We start from the raw sequence: 23,746 nt of genomic DNA, 5'->3' as shown, positions 1-23,746 counted from the left end.
GTGTGCTTTGGCGTTTAAATGCTTATATATAGATGGCAGGGATTTCCTTTGAATTTGAGTTTCATGAGTCAAAAGGTGCAAGGTGAGGTGTGGGAGGCCCAAGGTAACCCGCCCCTGCCAGTCATGCACCTGAGCCTTTGCATGAACACCTGGGCAAGGGAAATGTTATAGTGGTCACGTGGAGCTGCCTCGCCTCCGGGCTGGTCTCGTGGGCATAACTGGTCCAGGCACGGCAAGTAACACTGCTGGAAATTTGATTTGAATGGATCTTTAACGTACAAAATGATTACGAGGTCAACAAAATATTCATTCTCAACATTTATTAATAGAATTCTCTTCGCCCACGTGTGACTTGTCTTCAATATAGGTGTTGTGAAAAAATAGTGGTGTTATATGCATTAATTCAAGGCAGGTAATGCATTAATGAGGTTAGTGAAGATAATGGAGCGGAGCTGGCCAGGCTCATGGTCATCATCAGCAGCAACATGGCGGGGGAGGAGGACACTTGTTGACGGCTGTGTCCTATTTCCGGCCCTCCTGCCCGTCCTGGCGCCCGCGAGCACGTGCATTATGTGAGCGAGGCATGACACAGGTGAGGGGGCCGGGGCGGGGCGCGGGCAGGGCGCGTCGGGGCCTGGCGGGGCCGGGGCGGGCTTTGTTGTGGTGCGGGGCATCAGCCATGTTGGTGCTCGGCGCGTATTGACGGGCTGCAGGGCGGCCGCGGCGGCCACGGGGCACGGGGCGGCCAGGTACACGCGGCCCCGCCAGCCCCGGGGCGGCAGGGGCCCGGGCGCGGGGGCTGGCACGGGGCCGGGCCAGGGCTGGGAAAAATGGAAAGTTGGAGGAGGCGCAAACTTTTTTTCCGCCGTGGACGTGTCCCGTTTTTGTCGTTATTTTGAGGTGCAGCGTGTGCCTGGGGCTGCCCCGGGGCCGTGTGGCCAGGGCGGAGCCTGCACGGGGCGGGGCGAGGGTGTGGGCCCGTGCTGGGGCTGGACCAGTGGCGGGGCAGGAGTTGGCCTCACTTTCCCTGGCCTGGCGGGGGCTGGCCAGGCCACCTGGCCCCTGTACGGCTGTTGTCAAGGGGCCCCGGGGCGGGGGGCGGGGCTGTCACCCGTGGCCAGGGGCACAGAAGGACTGTCACAGGTTTCTGGGGCTGTCACACAGAACTGTCACCCTTTTCTCCTGTGGCTGCAGTGGTTGTCACCCGCTTTCAATGCTGGCCTAGGAGCAGCCTGCAGCCACCGCTGGGCCAGCACGGCTGTAATACTGTGTGCACTGAGGTGGTGCTTCCCCTCAAGCCCCGGGTCACTTAATGGGTTAAGTTTCAGTAAAATTCGCTCATGGATTTCACAGACGCAACTATTTATTTTTTCCGGCATACTGCTGTATTTTTTCTTTAGAATCTGATAACCCTTTCCATTATATAAATTTTTTCCACCCTCCATATCTGTAGAAGACAGCAGTTTTTGATAGAAACTTTTTCATATTAAGAAGGTGCAGACCAACATCAAATGAATTAAAACAAGAAGAAAAAAATGCCTGGAGTGTGCTGGTCCTTGTGAATCATGGAAAAAAATTGGGTAAATATGGATGGTGTTATTAGAGAAATGAAGGGCAAAGTTGGGGAAGCTGGAGTAAAAATGTTCGCTGAGGGAAGGAAGTGGGTACGGAATTTGATACTGTTTGCTGATGACACAGTGCTCATTGCAGAAAATGAAAGTGACTTACAAAATTTGGGCAGTGTTTTTGAGAGTCTGTAAAAGGAGAAAGCTGAAAGTAAATGTCAACAAAAGTAAAGCGATGGTTTGTGAGCGAAGTAGAAGTGAGGTGGTAGATTTTGTATGCCCATATAGAGTGGGAATTGAATGTGAAAAGGAATGCAAAATAATTTTGAATGGTGAAGAAATGGAAGAGGTCAATGAGTTTAAGTACCTTGGATCAGTTATGTGTAAGCGTGGTGTTGTGGAGGGAGAAGTAAAAGAAGGGCATTGCAAGGAAGAAGGGTGGTAGGGTCTTTGGGACGAATCATGAATGGCAGTAGTGTGAGCATGGAGGTAAAGAGGGATTTGAGAAATACAATAATAGTACCAACCCTCACATATGCAAGTGAAATGTGGGCCTGGAATGAAAGTCAAAGTTCTAGAGTGCAGGCAGTGGAAATGAGTTATTTGAGGAGTGCTTGTGGTGTGAGTAGAATGGATGAAATGAGTAATGAAAGTGTGTATGAGCGTTTTGGGATGTGTCACGGGGGTGAAGGGAAGAAGTGTGGAGTGGTGGAAGAAGTGAACCGACAGACTTTAAAATGGTTTGGCCACATGGAGCGAATGGAGGAGAGCAAGATGACCAGAAGGGTGTATGTGAGTGAGATAGAGGGAGGGAATGCTAGAGGACGACCTCCAGTGAAATGGAAGGATAGGGTGCAGGAGTATATATGTTAGGGATAGGGGGGAAAGATCTTTGAGAAACTTTGAGCAGGCAAGGAGGGAGTGTCTGGATAGAGAAAGTTGGAAACTCTTCTGCCGTGGCCATCCCCTGGTGGGAGCTCCTAGGAGCAGGCGTCGATGAAATGATGATGATGATGATGATTTTACTAAGTTATGTGGGACAAAGTCTCTGCTATATATACCATACCCGAACTTAAAGGTTTGGGGTATTTAGAACATTCCACAGATATAGTAAACAGGCAGTAGCTTAGAGTAAAGAAAACAACAAAGAGAGCTCACTTTGTTAGATAGTCATTACTGAGGAAGGATATATAAATTTATTGAGTATATGATGACTGTTTGGGATATAGTTTAAATAAGATATAGGTTAAATATCTTCAAATACATGACAGGCAGCAACTTATAATAACTATCAGGAAATAAAGAGCACACTGAACAACTTTTTTTCTTCTGTAAATAGCAGAAGTGTCAAACTTATCCTCAGCCTACTCCAGCACTGGACAGGCTTCACTTAGGTTATACCATTCAGTTCTGGTTCCCTTGAAATATGACAAAGTTACTTTTTAAAATACATACAGACAAAAAATGACATGACTCATGAGCTAACAGACACACCCTGCACGGAGAACACTGAACATCAAACTTCTTGCTCTTAAGAAAGGTGTGTAGATTGTGTAGCAACCTGACTACAGGGTTCAAGTAGCAAAGTGATATTGGAACAATATTTTTTAAGGTTTAAATTGGTGAATAGTTTTAAATAATAGATTTTGGTGACAATGGAGGCTGCTGCTGGGCATCACAGTTGATAGGGTATTGTTATTATTGTTATTGAGAACCATGGAAGGATATTATGGGAAAATATAATAACTGATATAGACCCAAACAGTCTCTTTGATGAGCAGACATGGATGTGAAAACTAAAAGACTGACAGTAAAGTAAGGAGAATGAAAATGGGGATGTGGGGAGACAAAAAACAAACCTTAATGAGTTAACAGGCAGTTGTTGATTTTTGTTTTGAACTTATCAGTGTCAACATAGAGAAATGTTGTCTCTGGGGTAAGTTTTGCAGGCCAGGAATAACTATCCCCTCATTGCTGCCCCCCCCCAGGCTGCGGGATGAGTGGGCTGCGTCGGCTGCAGGTGAGGGAGCTGAACTCCAACCTGCTGTGCACCCTGTGTGGTGGCTACTATGTGGACGCCACCACCATCGTCGAGTGCCTCCACTCCTGTGCGTGTTGCTGACAACTTTGTGTAACTACTGCTCCTTCTGCTGCTGCTGCTGCTATTATTACTACTACTATTGCACTGGCTATTTCTGCTTTAGCCTCTACTGCTACAACCTTTACTATTTATGCCTTTTCTACTACTACTTTAGTATTACAACTACTACTACTACTACCACTACAACTATTACTCCTACTAATATCTTTATTATTACTACTACAAATACTACTTCTACTACTACTACCACTACTACTACTACTACCACCACCACTACTACTACTACCACTGCTACCACTACTACCACCATAACTACTACTACTACTACTATTGTAACTACTACTACTACTACTATAACTACTACTGCTATAACTACTACTATTTACTATTACTGTTACTACTACCACTACTGCTATTACTACTGCCACTATGACTACTACTACTACTACTACTACTACTACTACTACTACTACTATTTCTACTAGTAATAGTAATAATAATAATGCAAATATTGATGATAATGCATGTATTTTTTCTCATTTCATCGTATTGATATTGTTGATAGAATGTTGTTATTGATTCAGTTCTCTAGTAATCTAGTTCTCCTTTTCTTATCTCTTGTTGTTCCTTATCTTATCTCCCGTTGTTGCTTATCTTTTCTCCCATGGTTTAGTTTGCAAGACCTGCATTGTCCGCTATCTGGAGTCGAGCAAGTTCTGTCCAATTTGCGATGTCCAAGTGCACAAGACCAAGCCTCTGCTCAGCATCCGGCCAGACAAGACACTGCAAGACATTGTGTACAAGCTGGTGCCGGGACTTTATCCAAGTGAGTGGAGTCAGTGTGGCCCTCTCTTTGCTGATTTTCTGTGCACGGGAGCCAGATGATGGTTTTGTTTTATTTTTTTATATTTTTGTTCCGGGGCTCTATCCAAGGGGGGCTGAATTCAAGTAGCTTTCTTTGTGTGGCAGACTTGTCACCTTGCCAGAGTTAAAATTAGTTGGCTGCTGCCGAGTCACGTTTTTATTGTCACTTTCTCTTTTATTTTTCTTATCCATGACTGATCACGGGGACTGTTTAGTTCTATCTTTTTTTTATTTTTCTCGGATGCCCTTTCATGAATTTCAATAATAAAAATAAATAACTGGCTTAAAGTGATCAAATTAATTTTCTCCGCTGCCCTGTTACAGATGAGATGTGTAAGAGGCGAGAATTCTACTCAAACCACCCTGACACTCTTCCGGCCTCAGCGGAGGACGGGGGCAGTGACCTAGGGAGATGCTACACCCTGCCTGATGACCCTGTATCCCTGGCCCTCTTCCCTGCACCCCCCTCCTCTCCCTCCCACTCCCTCACCAGCCCTCCGCACCACCCAGGGTACAGGAACCATGTCCATGCATCTCCCGCCACCCCCAAGACTCAGGCACGCTCCTTTCCACAGGTGAGCGCTCTCTCTCAGGTCTTCTTCTTCTTCTTCTTCTTCTTTGTTGACAGTCCATCTTCTCCCATTCTTGTGGTCAAACTTGTGATGATCCTCCTCCATCTTGATCAGTCCAGTACTAATCCTTCCTCTATTTCTAACACTCAAGTCTTGTTGCTCTCTGTCAAGTGTTCTCTGGGCTTAACCAACCTTCTTGTCGTTCAGTTCACAGCTTTTTCAGCAGTCTTTGTTATGGCTCCTCTTTGTGTCGTATGTGTGGTTAAGTTTTTTTTTTCCATAACAGGTCTTCCTCGCTTTATGATGAGTTATGTTCCTGGAGATGTGATTGTAAATTGAAGTATCGTAAATCAAATCCTTTATATAATGGGTTCAATGGAGATGTGTTTGCTGGTCTGCCTAAACTCTCAAAACACACTGACTTACAATGACTTAAGATAACTGAAAATGATTTATAATGGCTTAAAGTTACTTAAAAATGACTAGAAATTACTTAAAATCTTTGTTTGCATGTATATCTTGGTCTTGGGCTTGTCACCCTCTCTCAAGCACTTTACGGTACCGATACCAAGACGTTGGGTAGTGATGCCAGTACCATCAACCCTTTCATTGCTAAACGCTCGCAGCGAGCGTTAGGCGTATTTGCTGGTGGCGCTAAACGCTCGCTGTGAGCTCCACCCGCACTCAAATCTCCCACGTATGAGTGTTCCAACACTAATTCTCACAACACAGGATTGCCAATTGAGTGGGTTCTTCACTAAATTTGGTGGAAAATCATATCAGCCCAGCGCGGCAAATCTACGGACGAGTAACTGGTGGATGTTCTTGCCCAATATAGCGGCATTTTTGCATAGCTTCACCTATCACCTGACTGATTCTTTGACCAAATAGTTGTAAATATTGCAGTTGGCAATACTCCCTTGCCAGAGTCTGAAGGAGAGATGTCCGCAGTTACCTCAATATGGCTGATCATCCCGCACGCACCAACGTAAGTGTTAACATTCAACACTCCCTGAACGTGCATGTACGTTCGCAAGAGAGGCATACATAACTGACTCCTATTGATCTAGACCTCCTCTTTCCAGTGGTGTTTTTGGTTTTTAGCTGTGATGAATAGTTTTTGAGATACAGAGGTTCAAAGAGACCCCCCATTGGGTTGCCTGACTGCGCCTGAGGGGACAGTTGCGTCCGCACCGCGCGCAAGGAAAGGGTTAAGCAGGTACTCTTAGCAGTTACTGAGATGTTAATCAGGTACCATTAGTATGGTACTGGTACCTATCAGACTCGGATGCAAATGGTGGTAGTGAAGCCCGTTTCCTGCCTCTCAGTTCCCTCTGTCGGACTCACTGACACTTGTAGGATGCTCGTGAGCCATCACTGAATATATGCAGTAATCACACACAAAGTTTTGAGTAGTAAAATACACCAAGGGTGAACACTAACACTCTCATGGCAAGTTGAATGGCATCACAGGAAGTGGCCACAGTGGCGAGGAGCATTGTGATCACTTGGTTGATGGCAAAAATGCCTGTAGACTTATGGTGCATTCAGCTGATCAGTCAAATGATCATATATGTGAGTTACAGCACTTCAAAATAAAAAGATGGATAGTAATGTAGGTCAATCGTATAAGCGAACTATCATGAATCAATGCATCAGAAACTGAGGAAGACCTGTATCTCCCTTTTATTGTTAGTCTCCTTTCAGCTCTTTGTGATTAGTGGGCCTTCTGATGCTGAGAAAAGCTAGTCAGCCCTCAATTTCTCTCCTATCTCCTTTTAGTCTTTCATCTCTGTGTTTAGTGGACCTTCTGATGATGAGAGAAATTAGTCAGCTCCTTGTCCCTCCCTGTTGCAGAATTCCCAAGAAAACAGAGTCCGCTACCTGCAGTGCCCGGCCGGGGTGAGTGTGGCACAGCTCAAGCGCCTCATCAGGGCCAAGTTTGGTGTCGGTCCGGCCCACCCCATGGCCCTGCTCACCACCACCTGCGATGACCCCCTCCACGACTCCCTCACGCTGGTGGATGTCGCCTACATCACCTCCTGGCAGCGGGTCTGTTGCTTCAGCGCACTTTTTGGGGTTGCCTTAGCTAGACTGTCATTAGTGAAGTTGTTGGATTGCGGAGAAAAAAATAATTACTGTAGGATGTCTCAAGGGTAGAGAAACAGACCAATCCTTTAGTTTCCTGGTTGGGTTATATTATGTTAATGATGGAGTTTGTGTACTTAACTTTCCTTTCCATCACTCCAGTTCATCAACAGACTTCACCACGCAGCAGCTGTGTACTAATTGTCTCCCTGTCTTCCTCCACAGACTGAGCCGCTCCAGCTGCTCTACCGTATCTATGAGAAGGCCAGCAAGAAAATCAAGCTGGACCCCGAGGTGTGTGTGGTGGACACTCCTGGCTCCTGTGAGGACATGCCCAAACTGGAGCCCAGTGTGGGCACCGGGGCGCCAGTGTGTACACCACCTCATAGTGCTGGCACTGACTACAGCACCGCTCCTCTCCTTCAGGCAGTGGGACCCCTCGGCTCCCCGGCAGAACCAAAACCTCGAAATAGTGATGTGAGCATAGCCTTGGAGCGGCCCACCAAGCTTAGTGAGGGGCCGGCCACCACCAGCCACCGGGAGTCTCCGGCTGTGAGTGTGTCAAGGGCTACCGGGGTGGCAGTGGAGGCCCCGCTCAAGGACTCTCAAGTGATACAAAATTGTGATGCACTCTTAGGAATGACACAGGGTATGGCTGGGGCCACGGTGGGCCAGGCCGGGGCGGTGGAGCCGGTTGTGACGTATCCGGGGGTGTTTGCAGCCCCCAGTAATGGGGTGAGTGTTGGGGTGGCACTGGTGCCTGGCGAGCTGGGTCTGTTGGCGCCCAGCACTGTTACATGTGCAATAATCCCAGGTGCTGCTGCTGCCCTCCCTGTGCTGTGTGGGTCTGGAGGGGAGTGGGGTGTGCCAGGGCCTCAGGCAGGAGGCCCAGTGCTGGCTGCGGCTGCGGCACCTGCAGTAACGACAGTAGCGGCAGCAGTAGCAGCGGCAACAGCAGCAGCGGCAGGAGGAGAGAGGGGACCACAAGTGCCTGGAGTGTCTGGAGGCTCCTGCAAGAATGGGGTTTCTGGCAGAGAGGAGGAAGAAGGGGAGGAGGTTCAGCTTAAGATAAGTGAGTCTGGTGTGATGAGTGTGTGTGGGAAGGACACCACTGTTGAGGGCGTCCTCAACTCCCTGGAGTCTGAGGCCGGGGAGCTGCTGTCCAAGATAGAGAGTGGCTCCTTGGGGGAGGAGTTCCCCTCCATAAGCTGCCCCAAGAACAGTGAAAGGAAGAAGTCCAAAGCCAGAGCTGGAGCAGGCCAAGGCAGAGGGGTTGCCAAGCCTGGGGATGGAGGCGACAAGGGCCAGACCCCTCACAAGGGTGACAAAACACAGTCCTTACCAGGGAAGACCATAGAAGTGGACAGCATGCAGCCAGCCCTGACTCCATCAAGGAGGAGCTCTGCTGATGCCATCACTGCTACCACCGCCACCATCACCGCCACTACACCCACTACCACCACCACCACCACCAGCCTGGAGGGGAGCATCAATGGGGAGAAGGAGGAGGCTGCAGCTGGTGTGGAGGTCAAGGAGGAGATTAAAGAGGAGGGCCTTAAGAGTAGCCGTGCCAGCCACATCCCTGCCAGCCTTGCGGCAGCCAGCTTAGCCAACCTTAACAAGCCCCTCTTCAAGGCAGGGTCCTCTAAGGCACAGCAGCAGCAGCATGTAGAGGACAAGAACAAGGAGCAGAAGCTGAGCACCAATGGCATGAGTGTCAAGAAGGAGGCGCGGCCCGAGTCACGGTGCTCAGCAGGGGGTGGTGCTGGTTCTGGTGGTGGTGGTGGTGGAGGGGCAGGTGCTGGTACTGGGAGTGGTGGTGGTGCTGGCAGTGGCAGTGCTGGTGGTGGCGGGTGCCGGCGCACTTCACACTCCTACGGCTACAAGACGCTCAAGACTCCCCCCAAGAGCTGGAACCCCACCATCTCCCGGGAGCACCTGGCTGCCGGCAAGTCCCTGGCCGGCAAGAGCCCCAAGGACCCGCCCCGCCCCAACAAGTTCTTCAAGGCACGGAACCGACCAGCCTTGGCAGAGACACACAGCACAGCCGGCCCCCCACGGCAAAGTGCTGGGATGGTCCTCAAGATTGACCCGAAGACACTGGGCACTATCAGTGTCCCGACCCGGGTTGAGGCCGGGGCTGCCCCCACCACCATGCAATCTCCGTCTCCTGCCATGCTGCCCACCTCACTGGTGACTGCTCCACCACAGGCCCCAGTAGTGACTGGAGCATCAGCCCCACAGGATGACAAGGTCAAGGGACAGCGAGGGGTAGGGGCAGCAGTGGTGTCAGGCAGTGTGGAGGTGCCATCCTCATCCCTGAAGAGGAAAGTGGAACTCACCACCACCACCACCTCCATCACCACTGGTGTCACCACCCTGCCCACACCACCTGAGGCCAAGGAAAGTACAAATCACAGTGCAAAGCTTATTGGAACCACCACTATACAAGACAATAATACTCCAAGTAAGAATGTTAGTGATAATAACAAAAATAACAATAATAATAATAATAATAATAATAATAACAACAACAACAGTAACAGTAACAATATTAGTACCACCACCCCCACCACCAAGTCCAGCAAGAGTGGCAAGCTTGTGGGCAGCAGCAACACTAATGTTAACACAGACAGAACCATGAAGCTGCAGAGCGTTCAGACCCAGGCAAGCATCGGCAAGAGTGAGGCAGGCATGTCTGGCAGCACCACCAAGGCCGCCACGGTGGGCGCCGGGGTCATGGGGGCCAGCACTCTACCTTGCCCCATGCCCATGTCCACCACCTCACACTCCACCCCTCTGAGAGTGGTTCCTGCCTCCTCCTCCTCCACTTCCACCTCCTCTTGCATCACACCACAGCTCCCGCTACACACCATGAGTGGCCTGGCCTTGTCCCACCTTCAGTTGCAGCCCCAGCCCCTCCTTCAAGCCCAGCACCACCTCCAGACCCAGTCCCAACACCAGCCCCAACACCAGACCCAGCCTCAGCTTCTGCCCCAGCCCCAGCCTCCATCTCAGCACCAGCCACAGTTGCAGTTGCAGTCCCATCAGCAGCACCAATCTCAGATTCAACTCCAATCCCAGCCTCAGGCTCAGCTGCAGTCCCAGCAACAAGTCCAGCCCCAAGTCCAGCCCCAGCCTCATACTCAGTCTCAGGGTCAGTCCCAGGCCCAGGCTCAACCCCAGCAGCAGCTTGCCATAGGCTCTCCTGCCATTGGGATAATCCCATCTAGTAGTGTGTCCTTCACAGGGGCCATTGGCACCCTGCCTCTGCCTTACTACTCCAGCCCTCCCCTGGGCTACCCCACCTACCCCTACTTCTACCAGACCCCAGACACCATCGGCCTCATGCCCCACCACAACTTCTTCTCCACCTGCCTACCCCCTCGCTCCCCCCTCAGCTCCCGCTCCATCGGGGGACCCAAGATGATTCCTGAGATGCCGTTGCAGCTTCCCATGATGCCCATAGTGTCTCAGGGCCCCAGCCAGGCCCTGTCGCCCCGCCCAATGACGCCACCATCACCAAGGACCCCAACTCCCTCCCAGCCTCCACGTCCTTACCCCCCTCAGTCCCCCCGGCTGTCCTCCGCAAACACATCCTCAAGGCCCCACACACCACAGTCCCCCAAGCCCCTGGCTCCAGCCCACACCCCAAAAGCCCTTGCTCCATCACAGTCCCCTAAGCACTTTGCCACAACGCAGTCCTCCAAGTCTCACTCCCCAGCACAGTCATCCAAACCCCCTACCTCTGTCCAGTCCTTCCCCCTCACCCCAGTGCAAGCACAGTCCCCCAGACCCCCAGCTACAACTCAGTCCCAGAAGCCTTTTGCCCCAACACAGTCGCTTAAACCCCCTGGCCCCACACAGCCCTCAAAGCCTGGCCCAGCACAGCCTCAGTCACCCAGGCCCCTTGCTCCGGCACAGTCTCCTAAACACCCTGGCCCGGCACAGTCCCCCAAACACCCCGGCCCGGCACAGTCCCCCAGGCCAGCCCCAGCACAGTCCCCCAGGCCAGCCCCTGCACAGTCCCCCAGACCAACCCCAGCACAGTCCCCCAAGCCTCTTGTCTCGGCACCATCTCCAAGACCTGGCCCAACAGAGTCATCAAGGTCTGCTGCCCTAGGAGAGGCTCCAAGACCTCCTACCCCAGCACAGTCCCCAAGACCTGCCCCAGCACCATCACCCAAGCATCCTGCCCCAGCACAGTCCCCCAGACCTCCTACCCCAGCACAGTCCCCAAGACCTGCTCCAGCACCATCACCCACCTCTGCCACAGCACAGACCCCCAGGCCTCCCACCCCAGCACAATCCCCCAGGCCCACATTAGGAGAGCTATCCAGACCTGCTGGCCATGCACCATCCCCAAGACCTACCCCAGCACCATCACCCGGCTCTGCCCCAGCACAGCCCCCCAGACCTGCTACTTCAGCACAGCCCCCCAGACCTCCCACCCCAGGACACTCCCCCATGCCTGCCTCCCCAGGACAGTCTCCTAGGCCTGCTACTCCAGCACAGCCCCCTGGGCCTGCCCCAGCACAACCCCCAGGGCCTGCCCCAGTACAGCCCCCTGGACCTACCCCAGCACAGCCCCCTGGGCCTGCCCCAGCACAACCCCCAGGGCCTGCCCCAGTACAGCCCCCTGGACCTACCCCAGCACAGTCCCCTGTGCCTGCCCCAGCACCATCATCCAGCTCTGCCTCAGCACAGGCTCCTGGGCCTGCTACCCAGGCACAGTCTCCTAAACCTGCCATAGCAGAGTCATCTCGACCTTCCGGCCCAGTGCCATCCCCTAAGCCTGCCCCAGCACAATCTCCAGGACCTGCCCCAGCACTGTCCCCCAGGCCTAGTCAGGCACAGTCCCCAAGACCTGCCCCAGCACCATCCCCCAAGCCTTCTACCCAAGCACAGTCCCCCAGGCCTGCTCCACCACAGTCCCCTAGGCCTGCCCCAGCACAGTCCCCCAGCTCTGCCCCTGCACAGTCCCCTAGGCCTCCTACCCAAGCACATTCCCCGAGGCCCACTCCAGCACAGTCCCCAAAGCCTACCCCAACACAATCACCAAAGCCAGCTCCAACACAGTCCAGGCCTCCAACCCCAGCACAGTCCCTCAGCTCTGCCCCGGTACAGTCCCCCAGGCCGGTCCCAACACAGTCCCTTAACTCTGCTGTAGCACAGTCCCCAAGCTGTGGTCCAACACAGTCCCCCAGGCCTCATACCCCATCACAGTCCCCCAGGCCTCATACCCCATCACAGTCCCCCAGACCTCATACCCCAGCACAGTCCCCAAGGCCTCATACCCCCGCACAGTCCCCCAGGCCTGCCTCAGCACAGTCCCCAAGGCCTGGCCCAGCACAATCTCCAAGCTCTACCCCACCTCAGTCCTCCAAAACTACCCCAGCAGAGTCTCCTAGAGCTCCCCCAGGACAGTCGCCCAGCTCTGTCCGTGTGCAGTCTCCCAAAGCTTCTCCAGCAGAGCTCACACCTCCCCCAGCACAGCTCCCCAGCCCTGCCCCAGCACAGTCTCCCAAGCAGTGCTTTGAACAGACAGTAGCTACTCAGCCCCAGCCTCCTAGACTCCTCAGCACCCCAGCCACCTCTGACAGACAAGCCTCCACCTCCACCTCCACATTATTATCACCATCTTCATCTTCATTGCCAAGTCACACGGAGATGTCACAACAAATGGCTTCTCTCCTCAGTTCTGCCCCTCAAGGGCCAGGGGTGGCAGGTTCTGCAAGCTCAGTATATCCACAGAATTCTCTCAGCAAACTAAATGCCTGTGTACAGGTACCGGCCTCCCATTCCTCTGTCACAACTAAGGCCTTTGATAACTCCTTTAATAGCTCTAAACCTCTTTTGCCAGTGTCAACAAAACTTACCACCAATTACCAGTTTACTTCATGCAATATGGCTGTTACAACAGCTTGTCTCCAGGGCACTGTGCCTCAAGTTTCACAGTCCCCCAAGTCTTCAAGACTACAGGGTTCACAGTCACATGGACCCTTCACTTCAGTTCAGCCCATGGGCTTGCAATCGCAAGTTAGAGACAGATTCCCTCTGCTGGATCCTCAGCAGCTGTCACATCAGGGAGCTGCCTTGGGCTCCAAACCTGAGTTGAGGAAAAACATTACTGCAGACAAGATGGATGGACCAAGACCGAGTCAGGGCAATGCAGACAGCGTGGGGCACGTGCCCAGCACCATCCCCATGTCCTTCATGGTCTCACCAGTATTCCCAACCGTGTCTGTGCCTGACAAAGGGCTGAATGCTGCGCCAGCTACTAACTTTTGCAGTGGCTATTATCCCCAAGGCCTCCATATGTCCTTCCCCAACTGCAACTCATTGTTCACAGACAGTATTAAGACAAGTCCGCACATGAGTCTGGCTGGTCCACTGGTAGCTGGCACAACCCTGTGCTCATCCTTTCCCTACCCCAACACCTCCCTGGTCAGCCTGCCCATGCCTCTGGCCAGCGTGGCGACTGTCACGGCCCTTCCCACCCTCACTTCATCTCCTTCCGTGTCTGTCCCCAGCTTGTCTTCTTTTAGTTCTCTCCCCACCTCACTACCCTCCAGTCTAGCCTCCTCACCTCCCACCCTCAGTAGTGCCTCCCCGCTGCCTGCATCATCAGCAGACGGCAGTAAAAAGACAGCCCATGTTGCAAATGTTAGTGATAGGCTGGCCTCAGCAGTTCCCTCCAGCTGCAGCAGTGTTGTTAGTCTAGTGCCCATTACCACAACAGTTGCTGAGACAGTCTCCAGTAATGCAACAAGTATTGTTACCATACCTGTAAATACCCCTGCAGCAACATCTTCATCCACTACAAATGCGGAAGCCTTACTCTCGCGTTGCAGCCCGGCGCCTGCAGCATTGCCTGTGATCAGTTCGGGCCCTACAGTGGTGGGGAGCTCCACCGCACCCGTGAGTGCTGCGGCGGCCACTGTGGTGCCGCCCGATAGTGTTGTCGGTGCCACAGTCACAGAACAGAGTGCTGCTAATTCACTTCAGAAAAGTGTCCGTAGTTGTGCTGTGGCTGTGAGCAGCATGGCTAGCACAGCTTCCTCCATTGTAGGTGCCAGAACCTCCCCAGTGACTGCCTGCTCTGGCGAGAACACTCAGAGAGGGAGCTCGGCGGCCACTGCCCCCCAAGGGAAGGGTGGCGGCCATGGTGGTGACCCAGACAGCAGCAGTGTCAGAATACCGCTGCGGGCTGAAGCTGCCACTGTACCAGGGAGCACCAGCAGCAGTTCCAGTGCCATTAACATCAACAGTGGCAGTGTCTGTAGCATTGCCAGTAACAGCACCAGTGGCAGCAGCAGCAGTGTTGGCACCACCACCACCACCACCCCCGTGACTGGCACTGCAGCCAGTGGCCCGTCACCCAGCACTGCAGGAGCCATGGTGGTGGCCAAGAAGGAAGTGGTCCCCCTTCCCCCGCTCAGTGGCTGCCCCTCCCTCCGTGGCTCAGTGGGTGAACACTCAGTTTTGAATGTGATGGAGAGTGGTGGCTGTGAGCCCCAGTCAAGTGCCTGTATCCCCGTCTGTGATGTGACACATGTGATTGATGCCAAACAGCAGTGTGCTGAGCCAAGTGTCAGCAGCAGTGGTGGCCCTAGGCCATGCCTCAAGAGTTAAATGTTTCACAGTTTAGGGCACCCAGGCTACTGGCTGCCACAGATATATATATATATATATATAACTTATATATAAGTGTATGAAAATATTCAGTGTACTCAACATGCCATTTATTTTGTAAATTTTAAAATCACAAGTATAATTTTATCAGTGTGTTTAAAACACTCATCAATCACTTAAAAAGTTGTAGTTAGGGATACATTTGTTATTTTCACGATACGATGCCTTCCCGTTCTGTACTGTTGACGCTGGAGTGGCTGTCCTGACGAGCTTGTCTTGTCATCCGGGGAAAATGTGTTTTACCATTTCATTGGTTGGTGAAAGTGAAATTTCTTTTTCTAAAACTTTAATATTTAGATTTTTAACAACAGGCCACCACTACATAATCCTTTTGCCTGTCCTGTTTTCCAGATATTGCTGCCTGAAGCAGTGAAGATATTATTTCAGTACTCTGTCAAGACTGGAGTTCTGTTGTTGAAAGAGTTTGTCTTGTTCAGACTGCAATTGACCATTAATAAGTTCATTGTTCCAAGTACAAAATTAGTGAGGAAGACGTGATGCAAGTGTGTGCTGACAGGACGTGGTGTCGGCCAGCCGTGGGCGTGGTATCAGAGCCTCCCTTTGCAAGAGACTCAGAGATTTTGTCTAATAGCATCTCTTTTATATTGGTTGTCTTGTGTCTGTCACTTTATATATAGTGTGACTTACTGGAGTGTCCTTATCAATTTTAGCACGAACTTGGTGCTGGTGTTGCCTGCCGGCACCAGCGACCCAATACTTACTAGCTTTAACACAGTGTGGCGGCTGCCCCGCCCACGTGACTCTACTACTTGAGATTGCTTCTTTACTGTATAGATGAATGAGTGACTCCATGATTTTCTGTATTATATTACACAGCATGAAGGTGTGTGTGAAGGGAAGGTCACTGCATTAGCAACCGCTTGATATATATCATCATCGGCAGCAGTAGCATTCGGTGGCCTTCTCCTCTCACCACCACCACCACCACCACCACTACTACTACTACTACTCACAGTCTGGCTTACTTTGTGAAATACTTTTATTTTTACATGACAAGAAGGTGATATTGTACCTATTGTAGCAACAACTTGTGAAACACTGTGTGGATGCTGCCCTCCCTACTTACTCCACAGCCCCCAAAGAGACGTCAAGACCTTTCCCTCCACCGCACCGCCACCATCACCACTGTGTCTGTGGCTTACTTGATGGTTACTTCTCTCCCCCACCTGACCAGTCGCTTGTCTCCTTGTCCTTCCTTCCCTCTAGCGGTCAGTGCCCTTATGAACGCCTCTCTTCTCTTCTTGTTCCCCGTCTAGTGTATGCAAGTGAACTTTTTGAATCTACCTACAGCTTTGAGAATTAGAAGAGGACATAGTAGCTTTTAAAGATATTGTATGCTGTTGACTTGAATTTCCCGTTACTCTACTTCATTTGTGTTTAGGTACGCGCATCTTCTCCCAAACGTTATTGTTGCTTTGCCGATCAACTCAACCTCCCGTGAACACTGTTACCTCTTATTTCACTCCTTGGTTTCACTTCCATGTTTTTGTGTTTTGTGTGTAAGGGTGTAGATGAGCGATGATGGAAATTTCTCAGTGGATGTAATTTCTATTGTTTATTCATTTATTTATTTTTCCTGTTGTCAGTGCGTTAATGTATGAAGGTATGAAAATGGCGTGAATATTTCCACGTTCTCCTGCTTAAGCCGTCCTCTTGTCAAGGTAGAGAGTCAGGATGAGGTGGAAATCATGGTGGATTGTATATTAATTCTTTTTGTTGTAGGCTTTCAGATTGGTCAGCACACACACACACACACACACACACACACACACACGTAGGATCTGTTTGCCAAATGCTAGGAAAGGATGTGGGTGTTTAGTCAGGCTCAGTCTATTTGTTAACCCTTCATGGCTGTGGCCTAGGCAGCGCTCCCTCCCTCGGTACATAGCTGCTCCTCATGCCTACCTAAGGAATGTTGTTATTCCAGGCTTTCTTTTCTCATTTGTTTGGTTGAGAGTAACATTGCATCACACACAACACAGCGCACAGGCTTCCAGGTATTTTTTTGTCTTTCATGCTTGTCGTATTGCATTTAATGGACTTTGGTTTACTTATGCATTTATCTCACTTGTGTGTCACCTTTTATTGTAAGAAAATTTCCTTCTTCAACATAGGGCGAAAGAGGGACTGATGCACATGGCAGCTGTTTTTTATTATAACACATTTTACTTCTTATATAACATTCACTCTTCTGATGCTCACTGTCATTAGTACATATAACAAGCACTGCTTATTTAGGAGGGTTGTTGCAGGATGCTCTTCTGTTGTGACAAAATTTACTCACTGTTTTCGTTGAGGGGAAACAGACTTGGGCTGTTGCTTTAGCTTCAAGTCTCACTGAAATTACCTTAGAATTTTAATGCTAAAGGAAGACAGAATATGTATGGAATTTTAATGAGAAAGGCAAATGGAATAGATATGGAATTTTAACAAGAAAGGCAGGCGGAATAATGTGGAATTTTAGTGAGAAGGAAGACGGAATAGATGTAGAATTTTAGTGAGAGAGGCAGATGGAGTAGATATGGAATTTCAAGAAGGGTAGATGGAATAGGTATGGAATTTCAATGAGGAAGGCAAACAGATTTAATATAAAAGTACATTAGCTCATTTTTTGTCAAACGTGAAACATGGCAACATTTGGACTGTCTCTCATGGGCTTCTAATGTTTTAGGTTTGTTTGTCTTTGAACTTCAAGGAGAAAAAAATATCATCATCATCATCATCATCGTTTAACGTCCATTTATTCCCTATGGTGGGGTTGGACGGGATATGAGCCTCCTCCACTGTTACCGGTCTGAAGGAGAAAAAAATATGTGATTGAAAATTCACCTTCCCTGCTTTTCCAATTAAATGCTTTGCTATTTAATGTTAGATAGTGCTGATGACTAGTCTTTTATTCTTATCTTATTTGCTTTTATTTTATTTAAGCTTCTCCCTTGTTACTTTTGTTTGGAGAAGGACACTGGGCTAACAAAAGGGAATGAATCTGTAGGATACTCTATCATACCATCGGGAATTTGCTAGGAAGAAAGCCCTGTTCTAATCTTGTTTGCTTTTATTATATTTAAACTTCACCGTTGCTACTTCTGTTTGAGAAAGTCTGCACTAACGCGAAGGAAGGAATCTGTACGTTGCTTGCTCCATATTACGTGTACTATTCTGGACTTGGCTAGGAAGAAAGACACTATGTTAATATTAGGGAGGAAAACTGTAGGTTGCTCGATTGGCTTTTGTTAGGGAGACAGACGTTGCACCATTATAAGGGAGGAACACTGTGCCGAGGTTGTTTTCCTGAAGGGAAGACGGGGTTTGAGGCAGGATTCTTTTTATATAGGACTTACTGACCTGTGCAACTCCCAAGCATTTGAAACTTATCTCTCCTGCATTTGTTTGTTGATGTTTATGTTATGAGGGGTAGGGCAGCTGTGAATGTTTTTGTGTCTTGCTAAACTTAATGATTGAAGGACCACTGCACCACACTAACAACACTACACCTCACCACATCACCACACTACAACACTTCACCACACTACAACACTTCACACCACACCACATCGCCACACCATTTCACCTCTCATAACTTAGTGAAGGATCACACCACACCACTTCACCATATCACACCACCACAGCACACCATGTCACCACTCAAAACTGAATGAAGGACACCACATCCCACCTCATACCAGTCTCACCACACCACAGCTCACAACCACATTATTTCACCACACCACATAGCACCGCTCCTCACCTAGCCACATCACACACATACACACACCACATCACCTCACCACACTATTTCACCTCACTGCCTCTCCACATCACCATACTTACTGCCTCGCCTCACTGCATCAAACCGCACCTGACCTAACCTACAGTACTTCACATCATACCCACCACATATCACACACATAGCCTTTACCCTCTCGTCCCTCTCTCGGCTAGTGATGTGAACAGTCTCGGAATCTCAGCATCATCAGGACAGCTTTTATTGAGTCGGCTTATTTTTGTTTGGGTGGACCTGACCTTTGTGTATCTTGCTATGTTGCTCCTCTTCCTCATTTTCTCTCCTGTTCATTTTGTCATCTTGTTTATCTCTTGACTCCGGTATTTACTGCTTAGTTTACATTCCTCTCTTCGTCTTCTGCTTTCTCTCTTCTGCTTCTGTTTCCCCTTTTTCTGCTGTCTCCTTTTCTCCTTTATTTACTTTCTCCTTTCTCCTTTTGCTCCCTTTCTACTTTTTGTACTGTCTTCTCCTCTCCCTTTTCTCTCCCCTTTTCTCCTTTTTCTCTCCCCCATTTCTCCTTTTTCTCTCCCCATTTCTCCTTTTTCTCTCCCCATTTCTCCTTTTTCTCTCCCCATTTCTCCTTTTTCTCTCCCCATTTCTCCTTTTTCTCTCCCCATTTCTCCTTTTTCTCCTTTTTCCCCATTTCTTCCTTTTTCTTCTCCCCATTTCTCCTTTTTCTTCTCCCCATTTCTCCTTTTTCTTCTCCCCATTTCTCCTTTTTCTCCCCATTTCTCCTTTTTCCCCATTTCTCATTTTTCTCTCCCCATTTCTCCTTTTTCTCCCCATTTCTCCTTTTTCTCTCCCCATTTCTCCTTTTTCTCTCCCCATTTCTCCTTTTTCTCTCCCCATTTCTCATTTTTATCTCCCCATTTCTCCTTTTTCTCTCCCCATTTCTCCTTTTTCTCTCCCCATTTCTCCTTTTTCTCCCCATTTCTCCCTTTTCTCTCCCCATTTCTCCTTTTTCTTCTCCTTTTTCTCTCCCCATTTCTCTTTTTTCTTCTCCTTTTTCTACTGTCTTCTCCTTTCCTCTCTTTTCTACTTCCCTCCTCTTTCTAATTTCTCTTCTATTTTCTCCTTACTCCTATTTTTCCTTCCTCCACATTCTACATTGCAGCTTCTCATTTATGGCTTACGCTTAATACTATAGTACTTGCTTTTTCTCACTTTCTCTGCTGATGTTATGAATTCAGTTCAGTTCACCGTCACTCAGGTTCATTTTGCCCTTTTTTTATGCGTGTTTTGATATGAAATGTGATGTGATGTTCTTTTTTTTACTTATATATTTGTTTATTTTTTATTTCTTGGCACCTGTTTTTTTTTTGTCTGTACCTGGTGGAAAATTATATAGTATCCCTTTTATTCTCTTTTTATCATTATTTTATTACTTATTTTTTCATTTTTCTCATTAGTATTCAAGTTCTGTGTTTTCGATCTCCCTCTACTCCCTATCTTGTTTTGTGTTTCATATTATTGTTTCTAATTATTATTCAACTTTTTTGTTTTGATGTGCTGCATGTTTTCGTTATTATCTGCGTCATTATCATCATCATTATTATTCATGTCCGCACTGTCATTCTCATTGTCCTCTACTCATGCAGTTTCCAGGTTTCCATGCTTCCTTGCCGCCTCAGTCATAGCCAGCATACCCTTCTTTTTATATCTCTTATCCTATTCATTATTCACTATTATACATTCACTTCAGCTTTAGTGTTGAAACATAACAAAAATAATAGGAACTTGACACGAGGCATGTTGTGAGGAAGATCCCGCTTGCCTTCATTATAAAACACATCACACACCCGCGCTCAGCCACTCGTGCTGTGACACATAACACTCATCTCATCACTCACCCTCCCTATGCTGCAGCTGCTGTAGTGACTTTATTGTATACGCTTGTACATTAAGGTTATGTTGTTTACGCTCTTTCAAGTCAATCATCGCATAAGATAGTGTGAGGTAGAGAAGAGATTAATGTCATCATATAATCATCATTTGACTTCTTAATTATTGATCTTGTTCCAATCTTTCAAGTCAATCATTGCATAAGCTAGAGAGAGGTAGATAGAGAAGAGGGTAATGCCATCATATTATCGTTTTACTTGTTAATCATTGAAGTTTATTGTTGCAGAAGCTAGAGAGATAGAGAGAAGACAGAAAGGCAAAGTTAAACAAACCAGCAGACTGTCACACCTATGTTGACCACCATGAGATAATCTTAATCACAGGAGCTTATCATTGCAGAAGTGATGGAGATAGAAAGAGGACAGACGGGCAAAAAAGATAGACAGACATGCAGACTATCACACATATTTTATCATCATATGAGGTAATCTTAATCATTTGAGTTTATCACACATATATTAGACCATCTTATGAGGAATTATTAATCATTCAAGTTGCCCATTACAGACAAGCAGGCATGGCAGTAGTATTTTTGTCTATACCTATAACTGTAATTGTTTCAGGTGACTGTTGCAAAACTTAGCATGAGGAAGATACATCAGAAGACAGACAGAATCGTCATAGTTCGTTTGTGTGTATACCTAAAATTCTGATTGTTTCAGGTGACCATTGTAAAAACTAGCATGAAGGATCTACAACAGAGAACAGACAGGAAAAGATTAGTTTGTCTCTATATCCAGAACAATGTTTCAGGTGGCCATTGCAAAAAGTAGCATGAGGGAGATACAACAGAGGACAGGCAGGCAGGGAAGCAGACAGGCAGGCAGGCAGGCAGACAGACCAGCAGGCTTTCTATCTCTATCTATACCCAGCAGAGCCCCGCTGCTGCCCTGTCCCATCCCATCTCGGCTCAAAGCAAGAGTAACAAGGGAGTGTCAGGTAACCAAAAGGGGGGAGTGTGTTTCTTTGGTTGGTCCGTACTTAATGCGTATTACTAGGCTTATGATGTGTGCCGGCGACGCTGCACTGGAAGAGGCGAATGTCAATCAGTATATATTAGTATTTTATTTGATATTCATTAATAGAGTTTTTATCGTGTCATTAAATTCACTATACGACGAAGAGAGATTTTTAAAGACTACAGTTTTTATGGTGCATGTTAGTTACAGAGTTAAGATTATTATTATTATTATCATTATTATTATTATTGTTTGATTATTATTGTCATTATTTTTTTATGATTACACAAGGTGGATGGCACTTGTGATGTGATTTTGAGAGGTGAATGAGTGTGTGCCTGTGTGTGTGTGTGTGTGTGTGTGTGTGTGAATTCTCTCTGTACCTGTTTTTTGCTGTTGGACTTGTGTTACATTTTTTACATCCAGAGTCTATGTTTAATTTTATGTATATGTCATGTGTACAGCTATTCAAATTTTGCTTTTAATACTATGTCATTGCAGTACAAGTGTGTCTCTTTCCCACCCACCCAATGACTCGGCCATTCAACCAATTAGTGTGTGTGTGTGTGTGTGTGACCAGGCATCTGAGAGGGCTGATTGAAAACCAGGCAATAAGAGAGTGAGAGAGAGAGAGAGAGAGAGAGAGAGAGAGAGAGAGAGAGAGAGAGAGAGAGAGAGAGAGAGAGAGAGAGAGAGAGAGAGAGAGAATCAATCAACTGAGGAAGAAGATAGAGAACCAAACAACAAAGGAGAGAGAGAGAGAGAGAGAGAGAGAGAGAGAGAGAGAGAGAGAGAGAGAGAGAGAGAGAGAGAGAGAGAGAGAGAGAGAGAGAGAGAGAGAGAGAGAGAGAGAGAGAGAGAGAGAGAGAGAGAGAGAGAGAGAGAGAGAGAGAGAGAGAGAGAGAGAGAGAGAGAAAAGGATGATCCAGAACCAGGCATCAGAAAGAGAAGAAGATGAGCCTAAACCAAGTACCAAAAAGAAGAAAGTAAAAAATCCAGCCAATTTGATTCCGTCCACGACGTATTGAAGGGAAGGAGGGAGGAAGGCAAGGCACCGTGAACACCCTGCCCTGACCTGACCTAACCTGACCCATCCACCCTCGAAGTGCAGGAGATAAACGAAGCCTTCCTGGTGTGTGTGTGGTGGTCGTCTTTTTCGTCCTGTACAATGTAATATTAATAGTATAGCCATGATCTAAGCACTGTTTAGTTCTTGATCTTCCACCTCTTATAATACCTTAAAACAAATAGCAGTAGAAGTAGTAGTAGTAGTGGTTGGATAAAATTGCTATTGTTTATCCTTTTTTTCCCGACAAGCAAACGCGAGTGTACTGAAAACAGGTAAGTCGTCCCGTAGAGTCGCGGGACTAGTGAAAGCTGGCACGCATCCCCGTAGAGTGAAGCGAAAGGGATGGATTGACTGCCTTTTTCCCAACTCCTTCATGAAGAGAGGTTAAATAATGCAGTCCCGTAAAACGAAGGGAGCATTTCAACTATTTCTACGCAATTAATGTTTCTAGGCATACTATGTACTTGCGTCATGTTGTACCTATAACATGAATTTGATATTGGCTATTGATTGTAGCTATATGTTACGGTCATTTTGAGAAATGACCAAAACAGTGGTCAGTTTGCAAAATGACCTTAAATATTTGGGCATTCTGCAAAAGTACCTCAGTTATGGTCATTTTGCAAAATCATCAGTAGTCTCCTAGAACAATTTGTAGAATCTCCAAATCGCAGTTGGTCAGTATGCAAAAAAAAAGTACAAACAACCGTCAACCTTCAAATGCTTGTTTATTCAACTTTAAAACAACATTAAATAACATTAAAACCACATTTCAAGACTAAAATGACATCAGACCAGTCAGCTGTTATGCACGGAGTTTTCCATACCACCAAGAATCGCGTGACAATACAATTCTGTATAGCTTGCATTTCTCCCTGCCAGCAGTGAGTTAGTAACAGGCTGGCAGCCGCACATCCTCACGTTTGTCACTCGTGCGCGGCTTGTATATACCGTTCCTGTTGTGCTTGAATATATTTTAGCACTTAAACTTGGACCTTTTAATAAACTCAACCAAGTTATACAGCCTTCAATGGCTTGTTTATTCAGTTTTCGCCGGTTATTGCAAGTGTTTAAAAAGACAGATATAGCGTTATTATAAACTAATTACTGCTAACGGTGTGGGTGC

The 23,746-nt window shown here is 48.0% G+C and overlaps 1 protein-coding gene across 6 annotated transcripts; it reads left to right on the top strand.

Annotated features, from left to right (window-relative positions):
* The first annotated feature begins 378 nt into the window (after nucleotides 1–378).
* LOC126981559 (proline-rich protein 36-like) lies at nucleotides 379–22,372 on the top strand. 6 transcript variants are annotated; one of them, XM_050832931.1, is made up of 6 exons: nucleotides 379–572; nucleotides 3,554–3,696; nucleotides 4,340–4,492; nucleotides 4,855–5,105; nucleotides 6,960–7,154; nucleotides 7,416–22,372. In XM_050832931.1, exons 1-6 carry the CDS (start codon nucleotides 424–426, stop codon nucleotides 14,823–14,825), a joined length of 8,301 nt encoding a protein of 2,766 aa, XP_050688888.1. In that variant the 5' UTR covers nucleotides 379–423; the 3' UTR covers nucleotides 14,826–22,372. The 6 variants fall into 6 exon arrangements, with proteins under 6 accessions (XP_050688888.1, XP_050688918.1, XP_050688898.1 ...); XM_050832961.1 differs by having other exon boundaries at nucleotides 381–572; nucleotides 3,554–3,673; XM_050832941.1 differs by having other exon boundaries at nucleotides 381–592; nucleotides 3,554–3,673.
* Nucleotides 22,373–23,746: the final 1,374 nt, after the last annotated feature.

The sequence above is a fragment of the Eriocheir sinensis genome, chromosome 4 (genome assembly GCF_024679095.1).
Source record: "Eriocheir sinensis breed Jianghai 21 chromosome 4, ASM2467909v1, whole genome shotgun sequence".
In the NCBI taxonomy this organism is placed as follows: Eukaryota; Metazoa; Arthropoda; class Malacostraca; order Decapoda; family Varunidae; genus Eriocheir; species Eriocheir sinensis.
This window is presented reverse-complemented; position numbering and strand designations above follow the sequence as displayed.

Coding starts and splice junctions, on each gene's coding strand:
- LOC126981559 (XM_050832931.1), top strand. CDS start 424: ATGAGGTTAGTGAAGATAATGGAGCGGAGCTGGCCAGGCTCATGGTCA. Junction 573..3,553: donor CCCGCGAGCACGTGCATTAT/GTGAGCGAGGCA, acceptor GCCCCCCCCCAG/GCTGCGGGATGAGTGGGCTG. Junction 4,493..4,854: donor GGTGCCGGGACTTTATCCAA/GTGAGTGGAGTC, acceptor GCCCTGTTACAG/ATGAGATGTGTAAGAGGCGA.